An 18,258-nucleotide genomic window follows, 5' to 3' on the forward strand; every position below is an offset into this window, starting at 1 on the left:
AGGTCTGGGAACTGCACCAGCTGGGGGGATGGGGTGGAGAACACTGGGCAGAGTTGGCCCCTCTGTGGCCAGCCTGGCCCTCAGCCCGGCAGAGAGGGCATCAACCAAGGAAGGGGCCATGCTGGGGTGCTGCTCAGCTGTTACAAAGGCAGGGTCCAGCCTGCAGGGAGGCTCCAGGAGGGGATCTGGCCAGTCAAGGGTCCACAGGATGCCAGCCTCACCCTCAGAATAAAGACATCAGCCATTCCCTTCTGGACAGTTTGCTTTATGTGTTCAGACAATCGAGGCTCACCTTCCAGGCACAGCCCAGTGCCCTAGATGGCATCAGCACAGGCTCCCCTGCCCCGGCCTTGAAGCACGGCTGTGTGCACATAATTCACACCCACGCTTGGCAGACGGGTAGGCGGGGGAGGGGGCACAGAGACCACAAGAGTATGGCAGCACCTGCTGTGGTGGTGCCTGGGAACAGCAAGACACAGCGAGGCTCCCCAACCTTTAGGGGAACACATGTGCACGAAGCTCTGGTTCACAGGCGCATCTGGCTGGCTAAGGGCAACAGTCACGGTCAAATGACTATTCACAGCTGCAGACAGGAGGCAAGACAGAAGCAAGTGTCTAATTATAGCAATTTGAGTAGAGGGTTTCTTTTTTAAAGGTCAACAGAAGCCAACCTTGGTCACACAGGTAGTGAGGGAAGGATATGTTGTGGGCGGCCCACAGGCCAACATTGTTTTCCTGACCAAAAAAAAAAAGGCGCCATCAGTACCGCCTGTGGGGGGCATAGTGGGGGACAGACACGGCAGAATGCTGGACTCTTGCTTCGGATGGCACACCACAAGCACATGGCACTCTGCACAGGTGCCAATCCACCACCAGGGCCAGCCTTTGAGCACACCCTGGTGCCTCAGACTCAGGCAGGAACACATTTCCATCCCACACCCACCCACAGGGGCCACCAGTCAAGAAGCAAGCTGGGCACCAGGCAGCTGCCTTTGACATCCAGAGAAGCCGCTGTCACAGGCAACAGCTCTGGATCAAGAATAGGCTACACTGAAGGCCTTTGCTTCCTGTTAAAACAAGTCCACTTGCTAAAATGCATGATTCCAAATCTACCTTCTACTCTCACTGTAAAAGTCTTTCAAAATGCTAAAATATCACAAAAGGTTTAAAAATCAATGGGTGGACATATGGACTCGACTGCAAAAAATCTTTGTAAAAAACTGTTGCCGGAGGCCAGGAAAGGCAGGGAGGGCCTCAGTGTCCAGAGAGGCGCTTTTAGGGCATTAAGACTTCATCAGAAAAAGGGGCCCTAGGAGGCCAGGGCAACTCCGGGAGGTGGCAGGACGTCATCCTTGCTGGCATGGTGTCCAGACTAGAGAGGGACCACCTTGATGGTTTGCTTCCAATCCCAGAAAGGTAGTTCTGATGCTAAAATTCTGTTTAAGCCAAAAAGGTTTAAAATATTCCTTTCTGTCCTACCTTTTCAAAGAAGGGGAAACACAGAGGGTGGGTGAGGGCAGGGTACCATGTGCACCTCCTGACCAGGTCCCTGCAGCAGCTCCGCAGGCGCCCTGGGCACATGGGCCACCTGGCATCACGGACCAGCCACAGGACTCAGCCATCCCCCTCTCATCTGTCATCCAAGCATCATGTGTCGTCAGTGCATATTACATACTAAAATTCATGAAAGCCTTCATAAAAAGAGCCTGCAGCAGGTGCACAGAAGCAGGGTCCACCACTGTCCACAGTCACCAGCTGCCACTGGTGCAGTCGCTGAGTCCATCCATTCAGGCCTGGAGCTTTCCGGGGAGAGCCGCTGCTCCACATGTGTGCTGTGTGGCCATGGCTGTCCCTGTACACCAGAGCCTCCACCCTAAGGCCGGGCCCACAGGTTGGCCACAGGGAAGGAGCTTGGGTTGGAGGCCTGACACTGTGGTGCACGATGCATGACTGCTGGTCTCCTCAGAAGTGCCGCTGGCGGCCCCCGCGCCCTGGCCCGTGCCATCTCCCTCACACGTCCACGGTGCACAGGGGCTCACCGCCAGGCTGGGCGGACGCCACAATGGACATCTTGGGCTTCTTTCGAGTCTCCTCCTGAAAGAACAACAAAGGTCAGGGGTACCAGTGAGGTGGGCTTGGCAGAGGCTCCGGAGGGCACAAGGTGGAGGGAGAGCCCAGCAGATCATGCCAGGAGGCCCTGGAGCCCCAAGGGCACCAGTGCTTGTGACGCCAGGCTAGGAGGAGCAGGGAAGGCCTGGGGCAGGCCAGCCTGAGATTGCAGAGGCCCCCTGGATTGCCATCAGAGCACAACATGTGCAGCCTCCCTGGCAAATCAGGACATGTACCAAAGTGAAGAATTTTGGGTGCAGTTACAGGGACAGGCCAGGCCTCCCCACTGGGTGTTCCTCCCTTGCCCAGCTTTTTGTTTGCTTGCCCCAGGCCCAGCCAGGAGCACTGTGTCCTGCACCTGCTGCCCTTGAGCCCCACAGCCCCTCTTCCGACCAGGGGCAAACCAGGCAGTCCCACTGGCTCCAGGAGGCCAAGCCCCACCCCAGGGAGCAGTGAGGGACCTGCTGGCCTGGGTGGCGGCAGATACCTCCTGGGGCTCTCACCCAGGCCAGGGGACTGCCACACTTCAGAAAGCTCCCACCCAGAAGGCCCAGGTAGGCAGGTCACACCGTAGCCACGCAGACGATGCCTAAGGACAGAAGACACCACTGCCAGCCTGACAAGCCCCTCTTTGAGTGGGGTTCCCAAGGTGGCTTTAGGGGGCTTCATCAGGACCAAGCCCTACAGATTCAACTCTGGCAGGTACACTGACCTACCTCCAAACACCCAGGGAGGACATGGGACTCAGGTGGCCCACCAAGGCTGTGACCTTCATGGTCCACCAACAGGCTGGCCTGCCAGCTCTCTAACAACAGAACCAAAACTGAAGTGATTTATAAAAGTATCACACACGTTGAAGCTCAAAGAAAAGCCTGTATCTGATTTTGGAAGGAGGATCCAAGCATTTCCAAGGTGTCAGCTCAGGCATGGGTCCTGGGGTCTGCTGTCCCTCCACAGCTGCCACAGGAATGGCTGTGGCCCGGCAGCCCTCCTGCTAGGGTGGCACTCACCCTCTCCTCAGCTAGCCTCTTCATCTCCTCTTGGAGCTTGCTGAGGATGTGCAGGTTGGGCTTGTTCTTCTTGGCATACTGCTGCAGCTCAATCACACTCTTGTCCGACGTCTCCTGAGAAGTATAGCACCTCACGCTCAGGACTGCAGGCTGTAGCTCTGCAGCCTGCCTGCTGCCCAGCAGCTGTGTGCCTGGGACCCTGAAGGTAGGCGTGCCCAGAGTCTGGTAGACACGAAACAGCCAGGAGCTGTGGCAACATAACTGCATGCTGACTGGCCCGCCTCAGTGATGCCAGGCCCACTGACAGCAGCGGAGAGCGAGGGGCAGTCCACAGCTGCCAGGCATTTCTGCCCACACCACGCCACTTATATGGCCTCCTGCCATGGGCAGAGTAGGGAGGTGAGGTGCTCGTGGTGCCCAGAGTCCTCATCAAGGAGAAAAACCAGAGCGTAGCCGCAGCCAGTAAGAACAGCACGCTGCAGCCCAGCCCATCAGCCCCAGGCACTGAGCTCTCTGCATACTCCATGAATGCAGAGCAGCATCAGGCTGGCCTCAGCCCCTTCCTGTCTTAGGCCAGCCCCAAGGGTGCTGTGGTTCCTCGGGATGCCAGAGCTCCCCCAAGCTGTGGCTGTGCCAGGCTGGGGCTTTTCCCCCTCCTGCTCAGGGAAGTTTCCCACCCCCGGGCCAGAGTGGGGCTTGCCTTCTCTCTCTCCATCAGAGCCAAGGACCATGCACAGCAAAGGCAGAAGCAAGTGCTACCTACATTTCAACTTGCTTCCCAAAAATGTCTCTCCTCAAGTTCCTTAACACGCCCTGGTGGCCCGTGTGGGCCCCCTCACCCTCCCTTATCATGTCCAGAGTAAAGGCCTCTTCGGGGACAGTGCCGACGCCTCAGTCTCAGGGACCTAAAGGCAGGCCCTGCTTTTGGCAGCTGGCTCGGGCAGAGGGCCTACCCACCACATAGTCCTGGGGCTGCCCCACCTGCAGCCCCAACCCCTCCACAACTACTTCCCCTTCCAATGACCAGGAGGGCAAGAACCCAAGAGAGTTTTTCTGTAATCATTTGGGGAAAATGAGAAACGTAAACACTCACCTCCCCATGTTACCCTCCACCCCTCAGGAGTGGGCACTGGCTTACATTGCAAGATGTTGGCCACAACAGCAGAAACAAGACAGATGGTACACACATGCTCTTCTCTTAGAGATGGACCAGCACTGGTACCAGGGAGAGCTACCCTGACACACTCGCTCTCCTTCAAGCAGGGAGAGCTGGCCCTGGCTCCTGAGCCTTTGCACACCTCCGAGCCGGGTGCACCTTCAGCATCTCCTGCCCGGGCCTGCCTTGCACTTCGGCCATCTCCCTACAAGCCACATAGCTGGGCCCAGCCTGCGTTCCCAATCACCCACACTTCACTGACCATTCCCAGCAGGCTGGGATGGGAGGTGTGGCTGGGACGACCCCACCCCCTGCCCACAAAGCCACACAAGTGGCCCAGGAGAGAGGCAGCTGTGAGCAAGAGCAGAGCTGCCCAGCTCTGCACCCTCTGAGCACAGAGCCTCAGGAATACGCTCCAGGGTGGCAGCACAGGCTGCCCTGGGACCTGCTGATGGCCAGTTACCTGCTTGACCATCTTGCTGCTCTCACGGCCGTACATGCGCAGTAAAGACCCCCAGTTCTTGACATGTGGGTGCAGCAGCTGAAGGATCTTCTGTGAGGCTAACTGCTTTCCAACTCTCTTGTTCTTACCTACACAGAGAAAGAGCAAGCATGGAAAGGGGGTCACAAACACCCAGTGCTCATGGGGCCCCCTGCCGCTCCCAGCCCTCCTGACCCACACCCCGAGGGCCAGCCAGGGCACATTCTACAGGAACAGGCAGCACTCTGCCACTGCTCTGGGCACCTGAGTCTCACAGTACCCAGCTGCCACCTTGAGAGTGGCCCTCAGAGTCTAGGAACTGAGGACACCACCACTCAAAGCCACGCAGCCAAAAGCCTCCCTCCCACCAAGACGCACACCTCCAGAAACAGGGAGCAGCAGGATTCTGCTGGCTGTTCGAGGAGGAGGGCCTTTCCTCCTGCCACAGGGACAAGGGCTGGATGGAGACAGGGGTGGCAGCGGTGGAAAGGGAGAAGACAGAAAAAGTGCAGGCAGGACGGCCGCCAGTCCGCCTTAGGCTGAACGTGTGGTGGCCAGCACACACAGCTGGGCTCAGGGACAATGCCAGGGCAACAGCTGAGACCAAGCCACAGAGGCGCAGGGCCACACCAGGGGCCGCCCGCCCGGCGGCCACCGGGCAGCAGAGAAGGAGTCCTTACACCACCCGCGCACTGTGTGCTTGCCACACGCCATGACGTATTCACTCTTCTGGTTTTTCCCAGGAACCACTTCAAACTTGATAGACGTGTCACCCATCCCATGGTTTCTTTAAGAGAAAACAGACAAGAGATGGCGTCCCCTGAGCAGAGCAGCCAGCTGCCTCTGAGGAGGCCTGCTCTGGGAAGCCCTTAAGAAATGACCAAGCCTCTCCCCAGACTGCATCTCAGCCAGAGGAGGGAATTCTCCACACGCCCGATTCAGGCCTGTGGGACTGGTGGCCAGGGCCAAGGGGCTGCTGTGTACCCAGGGAAACCTGGCCATGCCTCTGCCTTGGGACAAACAGCCACAAGAATATGAGATGCCAGAGAGGAGCTCCCCCGACCTGACTCGTGGGAGGAGGCACCCCCCTACCCTACCTTTTAAGGCACTCGTGGAGGATCTGATACGGAGACAACAGCCCAGCCTTGCTGGTCAGCTCGTAGACCCGCGAGTCCTCGATGCTGATGTGGTTAAAATACTACAACACAAAGCAGAGGCTTGTGAGTCCCTACCAGGCCCACCGGCCTCTTCACGGCTGGGCCTGCGGTTGGCTTTCCCCAGATGCTTAATGTCTGCTCTTGTGAGCTCGCCTAGCACATCATACCTCAACTCTGCAAGGAACCCACCGGGTATGAGACATGCTTCGTACCTGACCGTCCAGTTGCCCATCTCCAGAGCCCACAGCACCCTTCCACCCTGAGTACTGTGGGACGGAGTCTTGCATCCCAAGAGGGCCCCAGGTACATGGCTGGCTGGCCAGGCCCACCTTATCTGGATCTGATTCTGATCCATAAGGCACCCTTCTCAGAACTCTATAAAGATAAAGCACCTTTGCAGAGAGGCTTTACTATGGCCACAACTGAGACTACAGGAGAGGGAAAGTCAGCCAGACCCAAAAGCTGGCCTTAAAAGGCCCAGTTCCCCAAAAGCCAAAGCCCCACACAGCTACACAGAGCCCAGCCCCAGGTGGCCAGCAGAGGCCCAGCCCAGCAAGGCTTCCAACAGTGTCATCGCCCTGGCTCTGCAGCCAACCCAAGAACACACACAGGAAGGGCAAGAGAGGCAGACAGGGAAACAAGAGGGGATGGGGAGATTACGCACAGTGAGGCGTAGGAAAGCTGCACCAGGCTGAGGTGCAGAGACAGTGCCTGCTGTGCCTTCCCAGACTAGGCCTTTGGCTGAAGCTGAGAGCGCCTCCTGGGTGAAAGGAAGATGCCATCCAGCCCACTCTGGAGCATGGACAACCTCCCTGGTGGAGCTCCTGTGACAACATATCACAAACTCAGTGGCTTAGAACAAGAGGTTTATTCTCTCACCATTCTGAAGTCTGAAATCAAGGCCTCAGCAGGGCCATCCTCTTTTAGAAGCCTCTAGGGAGCCTCTGCCAGCTCCTGGTGGCCCCGGCATCCCTTGGCTATGGCAGCATTGCTCCGATTTTCATATGGACTACTAGCCCTGCCCCTCCTCCCTCTTCTTAGAGAAACACCAGACGCACTGGATCACACTACTGCTCTGCTTCAGTGTGATCTCATGTTAACCTAATTCTATCTGCAATCATCCTCTTTCCAAAAAAGACCACACTCTGAAGTACTGGAGATTACCCATCAGCCACACCCTCACAGAGCTTCCCGAACCGGCCCTGTTCTGGAGGGGTCTGCAGGGACCTGGAGGCCGTCTGGCCCACGGGCAGCGAGGAAGCCTAGAATCAAATGATTCACACACCTCGCTGTGCAGGCCCCACAGCGTGCCAAGCCCGCTCCACAGGAATACTGGCCCTACAGACAGGGCAGCGGGCAGCTCCTCTGCCCTCGCCGCTCCAGCAAGCAGCAAGGCCAACTCGCTGCAACTGCATGGAAGAGGAAGGCACTAGCCCTGAGGTTGGCAAGGGAAAAATCCTCGAGGTATGGCTTGGCTACTGTCTTCAAATAGGTCCCCAGAAGATACTGCTCCTCTCAAGTGCACAAATCAACATGGGTCTTTTTCCGGGGAAGGTCACTCACCAAGACATCAGGCCCTGGAACCTCAAGGGTTTGTCAACCAGCCAACCAATTAGCAACGTCCAGTGCTGTCGGCCCACAAGAACCCACATACCCCACGACTTCGGGACTGGCCCTGGAGAAGCTGAGGCCGTGGCTGACACACACACAGCTAGAGAGCACACTCAGAAGTTTCTGGCAAAAGACCGACACCAGGATGCCCTGCACTAAGCTGCCTGAGGCCACATGTGCTACTGAGGGTTAACACGCCAGGGACAAGTGGAGGCTCCAGCTCATGAGAGCAGACAGATGGCAGAAGTGACCTGCAGACAAATCCCTGTTGCTTCTGACAAACGGCACAGGAGAAACCTAAGCAATCAGTGCCTGGCAGATGCCAAAGGACCGTGCGGGAGCACCACAGACACCTCTACATTCCACTATCTATATGAGATGGACCAATGCCTGGCAAGACACAAACTATCTCAGTAGCCTCAACAGCCCTACACCTGTTCAAGAAACTCAACAGTAGTTCAGAGTAGTCATAATTATAGTTAGTAGTTCATACAGTAGTAGTTTAAAACTTTCCCATTAGGAAAACTCCAGGCCCAAATTTTAAGGAAGAAATTATACCAATCCTATATCTGTCTTGCCTTTCTGAAAAACTCAGGAGGAGGGCTACTTCCCACTTTGCTTGACGACAATACTCGTACCATGACCTTAACACCAAGAACGCAGATGCAGCAGGGAACTAGCAAATTAAAGCCATTAACACATGAAAAGGAACATATACCATGCCCAAGTAGGACTTATCCCAGGAACACATTTTTAAAAAAACAACATAATTAACTATATTAACAAATTAAAGAAGAAACCTGGATAAGGAATCTACAGAAAAACTACTAGCATAAATCAGTACAAATAAAACAAATTCTAGCTCTGTAAGCTAGCAATAAACAATAAATTGGAACTAAGGTACTATTCATCACAGTGCCATACATAAAATATTTAACTATAAATCTAGTAGAATATACACAGGGCCTGTATGATGAAAACTGCTGACCACCCATGAAAGATATCAAAGAAGACCTAAATGAATGGACAGATGAACTATGTTTATGATTTGGAAAATCCAATATTGTTAGGATGTCCATTCTCCCCAGATTGATCTACAGGATCAATTCCAATCAAAATGCAGGCAGATTTTTTTTTTTTTTTAAGATGGGGTTTTGCTCTTGTTGCCCAGGCTGGAGTGCAATGGCACAATCTCGGCTCACTGCCACCTCACCTTCCGCCTCCTGGGTTCAAGCGATTCTCCTGCCTCAGCCTCCTGAGTAGCTGGGATTACAGGTGCTCGCCACCACGCCCACCTAATTTTTGTATTTAAGTAGAGATGGGGTTTCACCATGTTGGCCAGGCAGGTCTCGAACTCCTAACCTCAGGTAATCCACTCACCTCGGCCTCCCAAAGTGCTGGAATTACAGGCGTGAGCCACTGCACCCAGCCCAGAATTTTTTATAGAAACTGACACATTGTTTCTAAAGTCTACATGGAACAGCAAAGGAGCTAGAATAGCCAAAACAATTTTTTGAGAAAGAATAACAAAGTTGGAGGATTCCCAGCATCAAGACTTCAAGTCATCAGCAAAGTGTGGCATCAGGAAAAGGACACACAGCTCAAAAGACAGAAGACAGCCCCAAAACAGACACACTTCCACGGTCACCTAGTGACTGAGAAAGGTGTGAGGGCAATGCTAACATAAGCGTGCACCTGCCACACAGCCCAGCAACCCCATCCCAAGAGTTTACCTGAAGGAAACGAATCTGCCCATCACACACAGACCTCGATGGCCTTACAGCAGCCTTACTGCCCATCACCAAAACCCAGAAACCTGTCAGTGTCCCTCAAGGGAGAATGGAGAGACGCACTGAGGGGCACAGCCACCTGGTGGCCAGCACTCAGGAGTACAAATGACCACACGACGGATGCATCACACCACGCCAAGCCAGAGGCCAGGTTGAACCTACCAGGTGACTCCACTAAGAGGACATTCAGGATCTGGCAAAACTACAGGGGCAGTTCAGTGCCCACCAAAGGATACAGGTGGGAGAGTTTGGCCAACAAAGGAGAATGTGGGAGTGTACAGAAATGTTCTGCATCTTGATTGCAGTGTTGGTTACAGGACTGTGTATTTGTCAAAACTCACAGTACTGTACCAAAAAGTGAATTTAACTCTATGTAAATTTTAAAATAAGTTGAAAAAAAAAAAAAAAGAAAACACTTGGTCACTAATACCTAAATTTAATAGCCATGAACCACCAACCAACAGCTAGCAACAAAATACCAAGAAGAGATCACCACAAGCTTTGTGAAAAGGAAATGATGCCAGTTCTGTTCCTTTTTTCCCTTTTTAATCAAGTAGCACACATGCACGGCCCCCACACCTCACAGGCATCAACTCACCCCTCCTGACATGTCAACCCCACCTCCGGAGTCCACACAAGGAAGGGATGCTACCCCACGCCCCAGGCTGTCCAGGGGACAGTCCAAGGACATGTGTTGGCACCTCTGCACAGACAGCTGGGAGGAGCAGGGGGCGGGGACACAATCTGAGAGCCTTGCTAGGGAGGACCAGCAAATAGAAACTTCCCAGGAACAGGAGATGGCCACCCCTGTCTAAACCCCCCCCACCTTACAATTGAGGGAAAAGCTACTTTCCCCTCTGACAGATTTTAAAATGGGGACATCACAGATGACATATATACTTTTTTTTTTTTTTTTTTTGAGACATATTCTTGCTCTGTCGCCCAGGCTGGAGTGCAGTGGCGCAATCTCAGCTCACTGCAAGCTCCACCTCCCGGGTTCACGCCATTCTCCTGCCTCAGCCTCCCGAGTAGCTGGGACTACAGGTGCCCACCACCATACCCGGCTAATTTTTTTATGTTTTTAGCAGAGACGGGGTTTCACCGTGTTAGCCAGGATGGTCTCGATGTCCTTACCTAGTAATCTGTCCGCCTCGGCTTCCCAAAGTGCTGGGATTACAGGCGTGAGCCACCGCGCCCGGCCCACAGATGACATATATACAAATAAGAGGGTCAAAGAGCTCCTCAGGAGGGGCACATACAAAAGGCACACTAAACCAAGGCACGGCATCATAAAAACGCACGGTCTTCTCTCAGGTTCCCAGAACAGAGCTCTTAAAACCCTGAGGATTTCCTGAGTGTTAGGTTTGTCTTTTGTGATTCAAAACGACCCCACCACAGAGCTTATGCTAAGGAGGTGGCTCAGGGTGGGTTCCCCAGAGAAATCAAATGTATCAGTAGAGGGGAGGAACTTTCAGCTCTTCATGAAAAATAAGTTTCATAAGTAAAATTTTTCCTGAGTTCCCTGAGTCCTAGCAAATTTCCAAGCACGAGGAGGGGTCGTGTGCTGGGTGGCAGGGGCCCCCATTTGCAGCTGGCACAGGAAGTGGGGGCAGTCCCACGAAACTGAGCTCCTTACCTGGAGAGATATGACGCTAGCTCCAGACAGGCTGCAGTGTGGGAGGATCGGAGTAGGGGTGTGGAAAAAGCCCCAGGCAGGGGAGTCTACAGTGGAAGCCACCACGTGCCCCACTCCCATGTCCTTCTCCACCTAGGGAAACCTCTTCTTTCTCAGACTACTTTGCAATGTAGTTTCTGCAAAGCCTCTCCACTTCACAGAAGAACCCCAGAGTGGAGGCTGAGAACCTGACTCCCCGCTGGGCCCTCTCCTGGCACCAGAACCCACGGTGGTTGGACATTTCCACCACCCCATAGCAAAGAACAGGCAGGGCTTTTACTCAGACAGGAAGGCAGCATGAGACCTACACAACTCAGGCACCATCATCTGCAGCAACCCATACTAAGAGTCTTGGTGGGCCGGGGTCTACGCAAGTACTTCCCCAGAGGGCCTTGGAAGCCTCCCTGGGAGCCATATTTCCCACAGTTGGGTCACTCAGAAATAAAATCAAATGTGGCCGGGCGCAGTGGCTCACGCCTATAATCCCAGCACTTTGGGAGGCCAAGATGGACGGACCACGAGATCAAGAGATAGAGACCATCCTGGCCAACACGGTGAAACGCCATCTCTACTAAAAATACAAAAATTAGCCGGGCTTGGTGGCGTGTGCCTGTAGTCCCATCTACTCAGGAGGCTGAGGCAGGAGAATCACTTGAACCCAGGAGGCAGAGGTTGTAGTGAGCGGAGATCGAACCACTGCACTCCAGCCTGGCAACAGAGCGAGACTCCATCTCAAAAAAAAGGGACAAATGTGACTCTTCCTGGAGCAGCTAGTACTTGGAGACTGTGCTTGATCCACATGCGGTCTGCAATCTGTCTGTAGCCTGTCCACAATGAAGCAGTTACATAAAGCACAGAAAACATGTAGAAACTTGAGAGCAAGAGGCTAGGTGTGGTGGCTCACACCTGTAATCCCATCATCCTGGGAGGCTGAGGCAGGAGGACTGCTTGAAGCCAGGAGTTCAAGAAACTTAAGAGCAAGTTAGTACTACCATGGACACTTAACCATATTTTATTAACAGCACCAGTCCACAAAGATGAGAAAACTTTACAAAACCCATCCTGAAGTAGTCCTGGAATGGCCAAATAAGGACCTCCAAAATCTGCTCTCCTCCATTAAAGCTACAAGAACACTAGCAAAAATGGTCAGAATCAATTCTTTCAGAACCCTGGAAACTAAAGAAAGGCTTTCAACAATCTGAGGAGTGTTGATTCAAGAAAGACAACGAGTCTTGCTAAGAACAAGGAGTTGCTGGCATCTTAACTCGCCCCATTCCCAGCCCTTCTCCCCAGCTCTGTGGTAGCCACTCAATGGAGAACGGGTCCTCAAGGCCCCAGGCCCAGAGAACTGTCACTGTTGGGTTTACCTGGCCACCCTCTGGAAAAGCCTCATGGCAGGATTTGTCTTTATTTGACCTCACTCAGTGAAAACAGCCCAGTTCCTGAGGGCTTTTGTCAAAAGGAACCAGTGGCAACTGTTTCACCCTGCAGCTGCCAGAGGCTGGGGCACTAGTTGGGCAAACAAGAGGCTGGCCAAGAACCCGAGAAGGAAAAGCTGGAGATGTCCATGGGGCTCTGAAAGGCTCTAGCGTATGTCTGGAGATGGCTGCGCGCAGGCCCAGGAAAACCTCCCAGCTGACGGACCTGGAGACTCTGTGCCGGTGGCAGACAAAGGCTAAGACAGTTGGCAGCCACTGGAGCACACCAGGTGAGCCCCACAGACCCACAGCTCTCATCACAGGCCGGGAGACTTACTGGCTTAGGGAATTTAAGAAAATCCCTGTCCAAGCATCAGGAGACCACTCAGCTAAAGGGACAGTGTATTCAGTGGCCACAAGTCATAAAGAATACACACTTCACAGAATCAATCTAGGAAAGTCACTATTATGAGGTAAACTGTCACCCCCCAATTTACATGTTGAAGTCCCTCAGAATGCAACAGTATTTGGAGACAAGGTCTTTACAGAGGTCATCACATTACAATGAGGTCATTAGGGTGGGGCCTAATCCAGTGAGACAGGTGTCTCTATCAAATGGGCAATGTGGAGACCAGCATGCACACAGAGAGAAAGGCATGGACATGGAGATCGCTATCCTCCACCCACGGAGAAAGGCCTTCTCTTAGCCTTCTGACACCTTCATTTTGGACTTCTGGCTTCCAGAACTTTGAGACTATACATCTCTGTCATTTAAGCCTCCCAGTCTGTGATACTTTGTTACAGCATCCCTAGCAAACTGATACAGTCACAAATAGAGAGCAAGGACATATGACAAAAACTATAAACTTAAGGGAGGTGAGGTAATGTGATTTCCAGAGTTGCCATATATTTTAAATGTCCAACTCTCGACAACAACAAAAAATTCTGAGATATGCAAAGAAATAGAAAAGTAGAGACAGCCCATACATGAAGGGAAAGGCAGTTTAATATACACGCTCTCTGAGGACTGGGACTGGACTTACCAGAAACAGATTTTACATCACCTACAGAAAACATACTCAAAGGACTAAGAAACCATGTCTAAAGAGCTGAAGTATAATGCCAGCACAGTGGCTCATGCCTGTCATCTCAACACTTTGGGAGGCTGAGGTGGGCAGATTGCTTGAGCCTAGGAGTTTGAGACCAGGATGAGCAATATGGTGAAACCCCATCTCTACTCCATATAGATATATATATATTTTTTTCTTTTTTTTTTTTTGAGACAGGAGTCTCGCTCTGTCACCAGGCTGGAGCACAGTGGCGCAGTATCAGTTCACTGCAACCTCCACCTCCTGGGTTCGAGTGGTTCTTCTGCCTCAGCCTCCCGGGTAGCTGCGACTACAGGTGCCCACCACCACACCCAGCTAATTTTTGTATTTTTAGTAGAATGGGGTTTCACCATGTTGGCCAGGATAGTCTCAATCTCTTGACCTTGTGATCTGCCCACCTTGGCCTCCCAAAGTGCTGGGATTCCAGGTGTGAGCCACCATGCCTGACCCTATATATATAATTAAAAAAAAAAAAAAGAATTAAAGTATACAAACAATGCATTACCCAATAGAGAATTTTTTTTAAAAAGACAGAAATTATGAAACAGTCACTAGAGGGGGTTCACCAGCAGAATGTGAGCCAACAGAAGATAGAGGAGCAAACTTGAAGACAGGGCAGTTGAAATAATCCACAATGAGGGACAGAAAGAAAAAAGAACAGAGAAAAAACAACAGAGCCTCAGAGACCTGTGAGATATCATCAAGTGTAACAATTTACTGACCAAGAAAAAGAAGAAAGCCTCAAATTACTGAAATCAGGAATGACAGCAAGGGACCATCACAACCATATAGAAATAAAAAAGGGTCATATGGGGATACTAGGAACAAATATATGCTAATCAATTAGATAATCTACATCATATGGGAAAAAAAATCCAAAAAAGACACAAACTGTCAACACTGGCTCAAGAAGAAATAGATAATCTCAATAGAACTATAACATGTAAGATTGAATTAGCAATTAAGTAGCTCTGAACAAAGAAAAGCCTGGGAGCAGAAGGTTTCACTGAGTGCAGTCTACCAAACATTTAAAAAATGAACACCAATCCTTCACAAACTATTCCACACAACAGAAGAAAATGGAACATGTTCCAACCATTTTATGAGGCCAGTATTATCCTGATACCTGTACCTGTTGTTACACTGGACAAAGATATCACAAGAAAACTACAGATCAATATTGTTTATAACTACAAATGCAAAAATCCTTAACAAAATACCAGCAAAATGAATCCAGCAACATATTAAAAAAATCATTATATGTCATGACCAACTGGGATATATCCCAGGAATGCAAGGTTGGCTCACCATTCAAAAACCAATATAATACACTATGTTACTAAAATAAAAGACAAAAAAAACACATGATCATCTGAATAGAAGCAGAAAAACATCTGACAAAATCTAACATCATTCCTACAAAAACTCTCAGCAAACCAGGAACAAAAGGAAATTTCCTTATTCTGATAAAAACCTACAGCTGACATAGCACACTAAGTGAAGGAAGCCAGTCACAAAAGACCACATATTGTATGATTCTGCTAATATGAAATGTCCAGAGTTGGCAGATATATGGAGACAGAAAGCAGATTAGTGGCTTTTGGTGGTTGCAGAGAACTAAGAGGGAATGCTAATGGGTATGGAGTTTCTTTTCGGGGTGTTGAGATACTCTAAAATTAGGTAGTTACGATGGTTATACAACTCTGAATATACAAAAATCCACTTATATAGTTTAAAAGGCCAAATTTATAGGATGTAAACTATCTCAATAAAGCTATTATATAAATAAGAATGCACCCTTCAAAATTTCACAAGCCCTTGCTACAAATAACCATTTACCCAAAAAGGTTTACAGCTAGTTTTAAATGGTTCTTCACATGGCTGACCCTTGAACAACATGGATTTTAACTGCATGGGCCCACTTATACAAAAATTTTCTTCTGCCTCTGCCACCCCTGAGATACCAAGGCCAACTCCTCTTCTTCCCCCTCCTCCTCAGCTATTCAACATGAAGATGTAGAGGATGAAGACCTTCATGATGATTTTTCCATTTCAAGAATAGTAAATAAATTTTCTCTTCCTTATGATTTTCTTAATAACATTCTTTTTGTAACTCACTTTAATGTAAGAATACAGTATATATTAGGGGTCCCCAACCCCTAGGCCATGGACTAATACCAATCCATGGCCTGTTAGGAACCGGGCTGCATAGCAGGACATGAGTGGTGGGGGCAGGGGGAGCGAGTGAGCAAGTGAAGCTTCATCTGTATTTACAGCTGCTCCCCATCACTCATTTTATGTCTGAGCTCTGTCTCCTGTCAGATCAGCAGTAGCATTAGATTCTCATAAGAGTGTGAACCCTATTGTGAACAGTACATTCAAGGGATCTAGGTTGTGTACTCCTTATGCAAATCTAATGCCTAATGATCTGTCACTGTCTCCCATCATCAGAGGGAACCATCTAGTTGCAAGAAAACAAGCTCAGGGCTCCCACTTGTTCTATATTATGGTGAGTTGTATAGTGATTACATTACATATTACAATGTAGTGATAACAGAAATACAAAGTGCACAATAAATGTGACATGCTTGAGTCATCCTGAAACCATCTCCGCCCCCCAACACCATCTATGGAAAAATTGTCTTCCCTGAAACTGATCCCTGGTGCCAAAATTAGGCTGGGGACACCTGTAGTAATATGTACATAACAAAATATGTATTAATCAATTGTTTGTTATTGGTACGGCTTCTGGTCAAGAGTAGGTTACCAGTAGTTAAGGTTTGGGAGGACTGAAAGTGATGCATGAATTTTCGACCACGTGAGAGGCTGGTGCCCCTAACCTCCACGTTGCTCAAGGGTCAAGTATATAAAGAACAATCTAGGGCCGGGCGCAGTGGCTCATGCCTGTAATCCCAGCACTTTAGGAGGCTGAAGCGAGTGGATCACCTGAGGTCAGGAGTTCGAGACCAGCCTGGCCAACATGGTGAAACCCCATCTCTACTAAAAATACAAAAATTAGCCAGAAATGGTGGCACACACCTGTAATCCCAGCTACTCAGGAAGCTGAGGTGGGAGAATCACTTGAACCCGGGAGGTGAAAGTTGCAGTGGGTCAAGATCAAACTCCGTCACTGCCTGGGTGACAGAGCAAGACTTTGTATCAAAAAAAAGAACAATCTAAATCTTGTAGACTGCCTCAAAGATTCATTCCCATCACAAACCTATGCGTACCCGACATTTACGGTGCACACTCATTGCTGCAAAACAGAGGACAAAAATCTCTAACAAAAAGGACATTTTTTCCCTACCTATACAAAGACAGGCAAGTTTCCTCTTTTATGAAATACAAACAGAAGAACCTAGAGGCTGGATGACTAACCTGCAGGGCATGGAAGGCATGAGCACAGCCCACGGACACCCCCAGCTCACACTAACAGGGCAGGGTAGCCGCACTGCACCCGCAGCTCCCAGTAGGGCAAGACCACAACACTCACCTCAAGTTCTTCACTGTCTTTGGGCTTCTCTTCAGAGGTCTGTTTAACAAAGTCAGGGATGAGGATTTCCAGTGTAGCTCGGGCTATGGAAAAAAAGAGCCCGAGGGTGAGGCTTGGGCACTGCCCTCTTCTCACCACCCTGCAGGGTGAAGCAGGGCTGAGCAAGGGCCCTGAGGAGTGACAGCACTTCAACGACAGGGTCAGGAGAGGACAGAAGGAAAAGCCCAGACGTGTGGCAGGCTACCGGAAAGCCTCACGGGCCACACTGGGTGTGTGCGCTCTCACCCTGGGGTCCTGGGAGCAGGCAGGGAGGAGCTTGGAGCTGTGTGTTAGGGAACCACTTTGGTGGCACGTGAGAAAACAGCTTTGCGGGCCCTGGACCACCCAGGGAGGCCTGAGAGCAGGCTGCTGCAGGCACCTAGACCAGGTGGCAGCGGCAGTGGCTGGTGTGGGTGGAGAGATGCAGCCAGGTCTGAGAGACGCTAGAGGGAGCTGCTGGAGGGCAGAGCACGGGTATGGCCACTGGGGTTGGAGGTGCCACAGCCAAGGGCTGATGGCTCCATAGACCCCACAGAGCTATGAGTGCTGGCAAGACATGCAGCCAAGATGTCTATAGGGCAGCCAGAGTCTGGGCAGGGGAAGTGGCTTCCAGCACATAGGGAGGAAAGCGGGTGACCCCGCAGAGGGAAAAGCACATAGCCACGCCCAAGGCATCTCCACCCCCACACAAGGCCCCACTGCAAGTTATCTGTGAAAACCTCCACCACACCCGCTTTGTTGAGCTGCAAAAGTCTCTTAGGCAGAATCTAAGATGGGCAGCAGGCCTTCTGGAAAACACACGGCAATGACAGATACCTCGAGAATCGACCTGTGGGTGCGAGGGCCTGGGGTACACCCAACACCACCCTACAAGAGGCCAACTAACCCTGACGCTGAGGCAAATGGCTTTTTGTGAAAGAATGTCAACTACCACGAATGCAGGGCATGAATGCAAACGGCAAGGGCATGGTCCAAAAGGGCAGTGGGTCTTCGCCAGGACACACGGCCTTCCCGGAGCCACGCTGTGCCAGGTGTTCTGTGTGGCTAGGCCCAAACATGGAGTGGGAGGACTCAGGAAATAGTGCCGGTAAGAGCCAGCACCACTGGGGGAGGATGCCGACAGCATGCTGGCCCGCTTCTCCTCCCTCCTGGCATGCCCACATGCTGCTCAGTTTAAAAACAAACAAGCACTACAGCGTGTGCCCAGCAC

The 18,258-nt window shown here is 51.2% G+C and overlaps 1 protein-coding gene across 1 annotated transcript in view; it reads right to left on the reverse strand.

Moving 5' to 3' along the window:
- Window positions 1–249: 249 nt before the first annotated feature.
- The window catches only part of DGCR8 (DGCR8 microprocessor complex subunit), a 31,301-nt gene continuing 13,292 nt past the window's right edge, over window positions 250–18,258 (reverse strand). The window contains exons 9-14 of the mRNA XM_054469179.2: window positions 17,010–17,092; window positions 5,854–5,954; window positions 5,437–5,543; window positions 4,739–4,866; window positions 3,120–3,233; window positions 250–2,094 (exon numbers count right to left, since the gene is read on the reverse strand). Coding sequence (XP_054325154.1) covers window positions 2,011–2,094; window positions 3,120–3,233; window positions 4,739–4,866; window positions 5,437–5,543; window positions 5,854–5,954; window positions 17,010–17,092 — 617 coding nt within the window. The 3' untranslated portion in view covers window positions 250–2,010. The remainder of the gene's footprint in view (window positions 2,095–3,119; window positions 3,234–4,738; window positions 4,867–5,436; window positions 5,544–5,853; window positions 5,955–17,009; window positions 17,093–18,258) is intronic.

This window comes from Pongo pygmaeus, chromosome 23 (assembly GCF_028885625.2).
Source record: "Pongo pygmaeus isolate AG05252 chromosome 23, NHGRI_mPonPyg2-v2.0_pri, whole genome shotgun sequence".
NCBI classification, from domain to species: domain Eukaryota; kingdom Metazoa; phylum Chordata; class Mammalia; order Primates; family Hominidae; genus Pongo; species Pongo pygmaeus.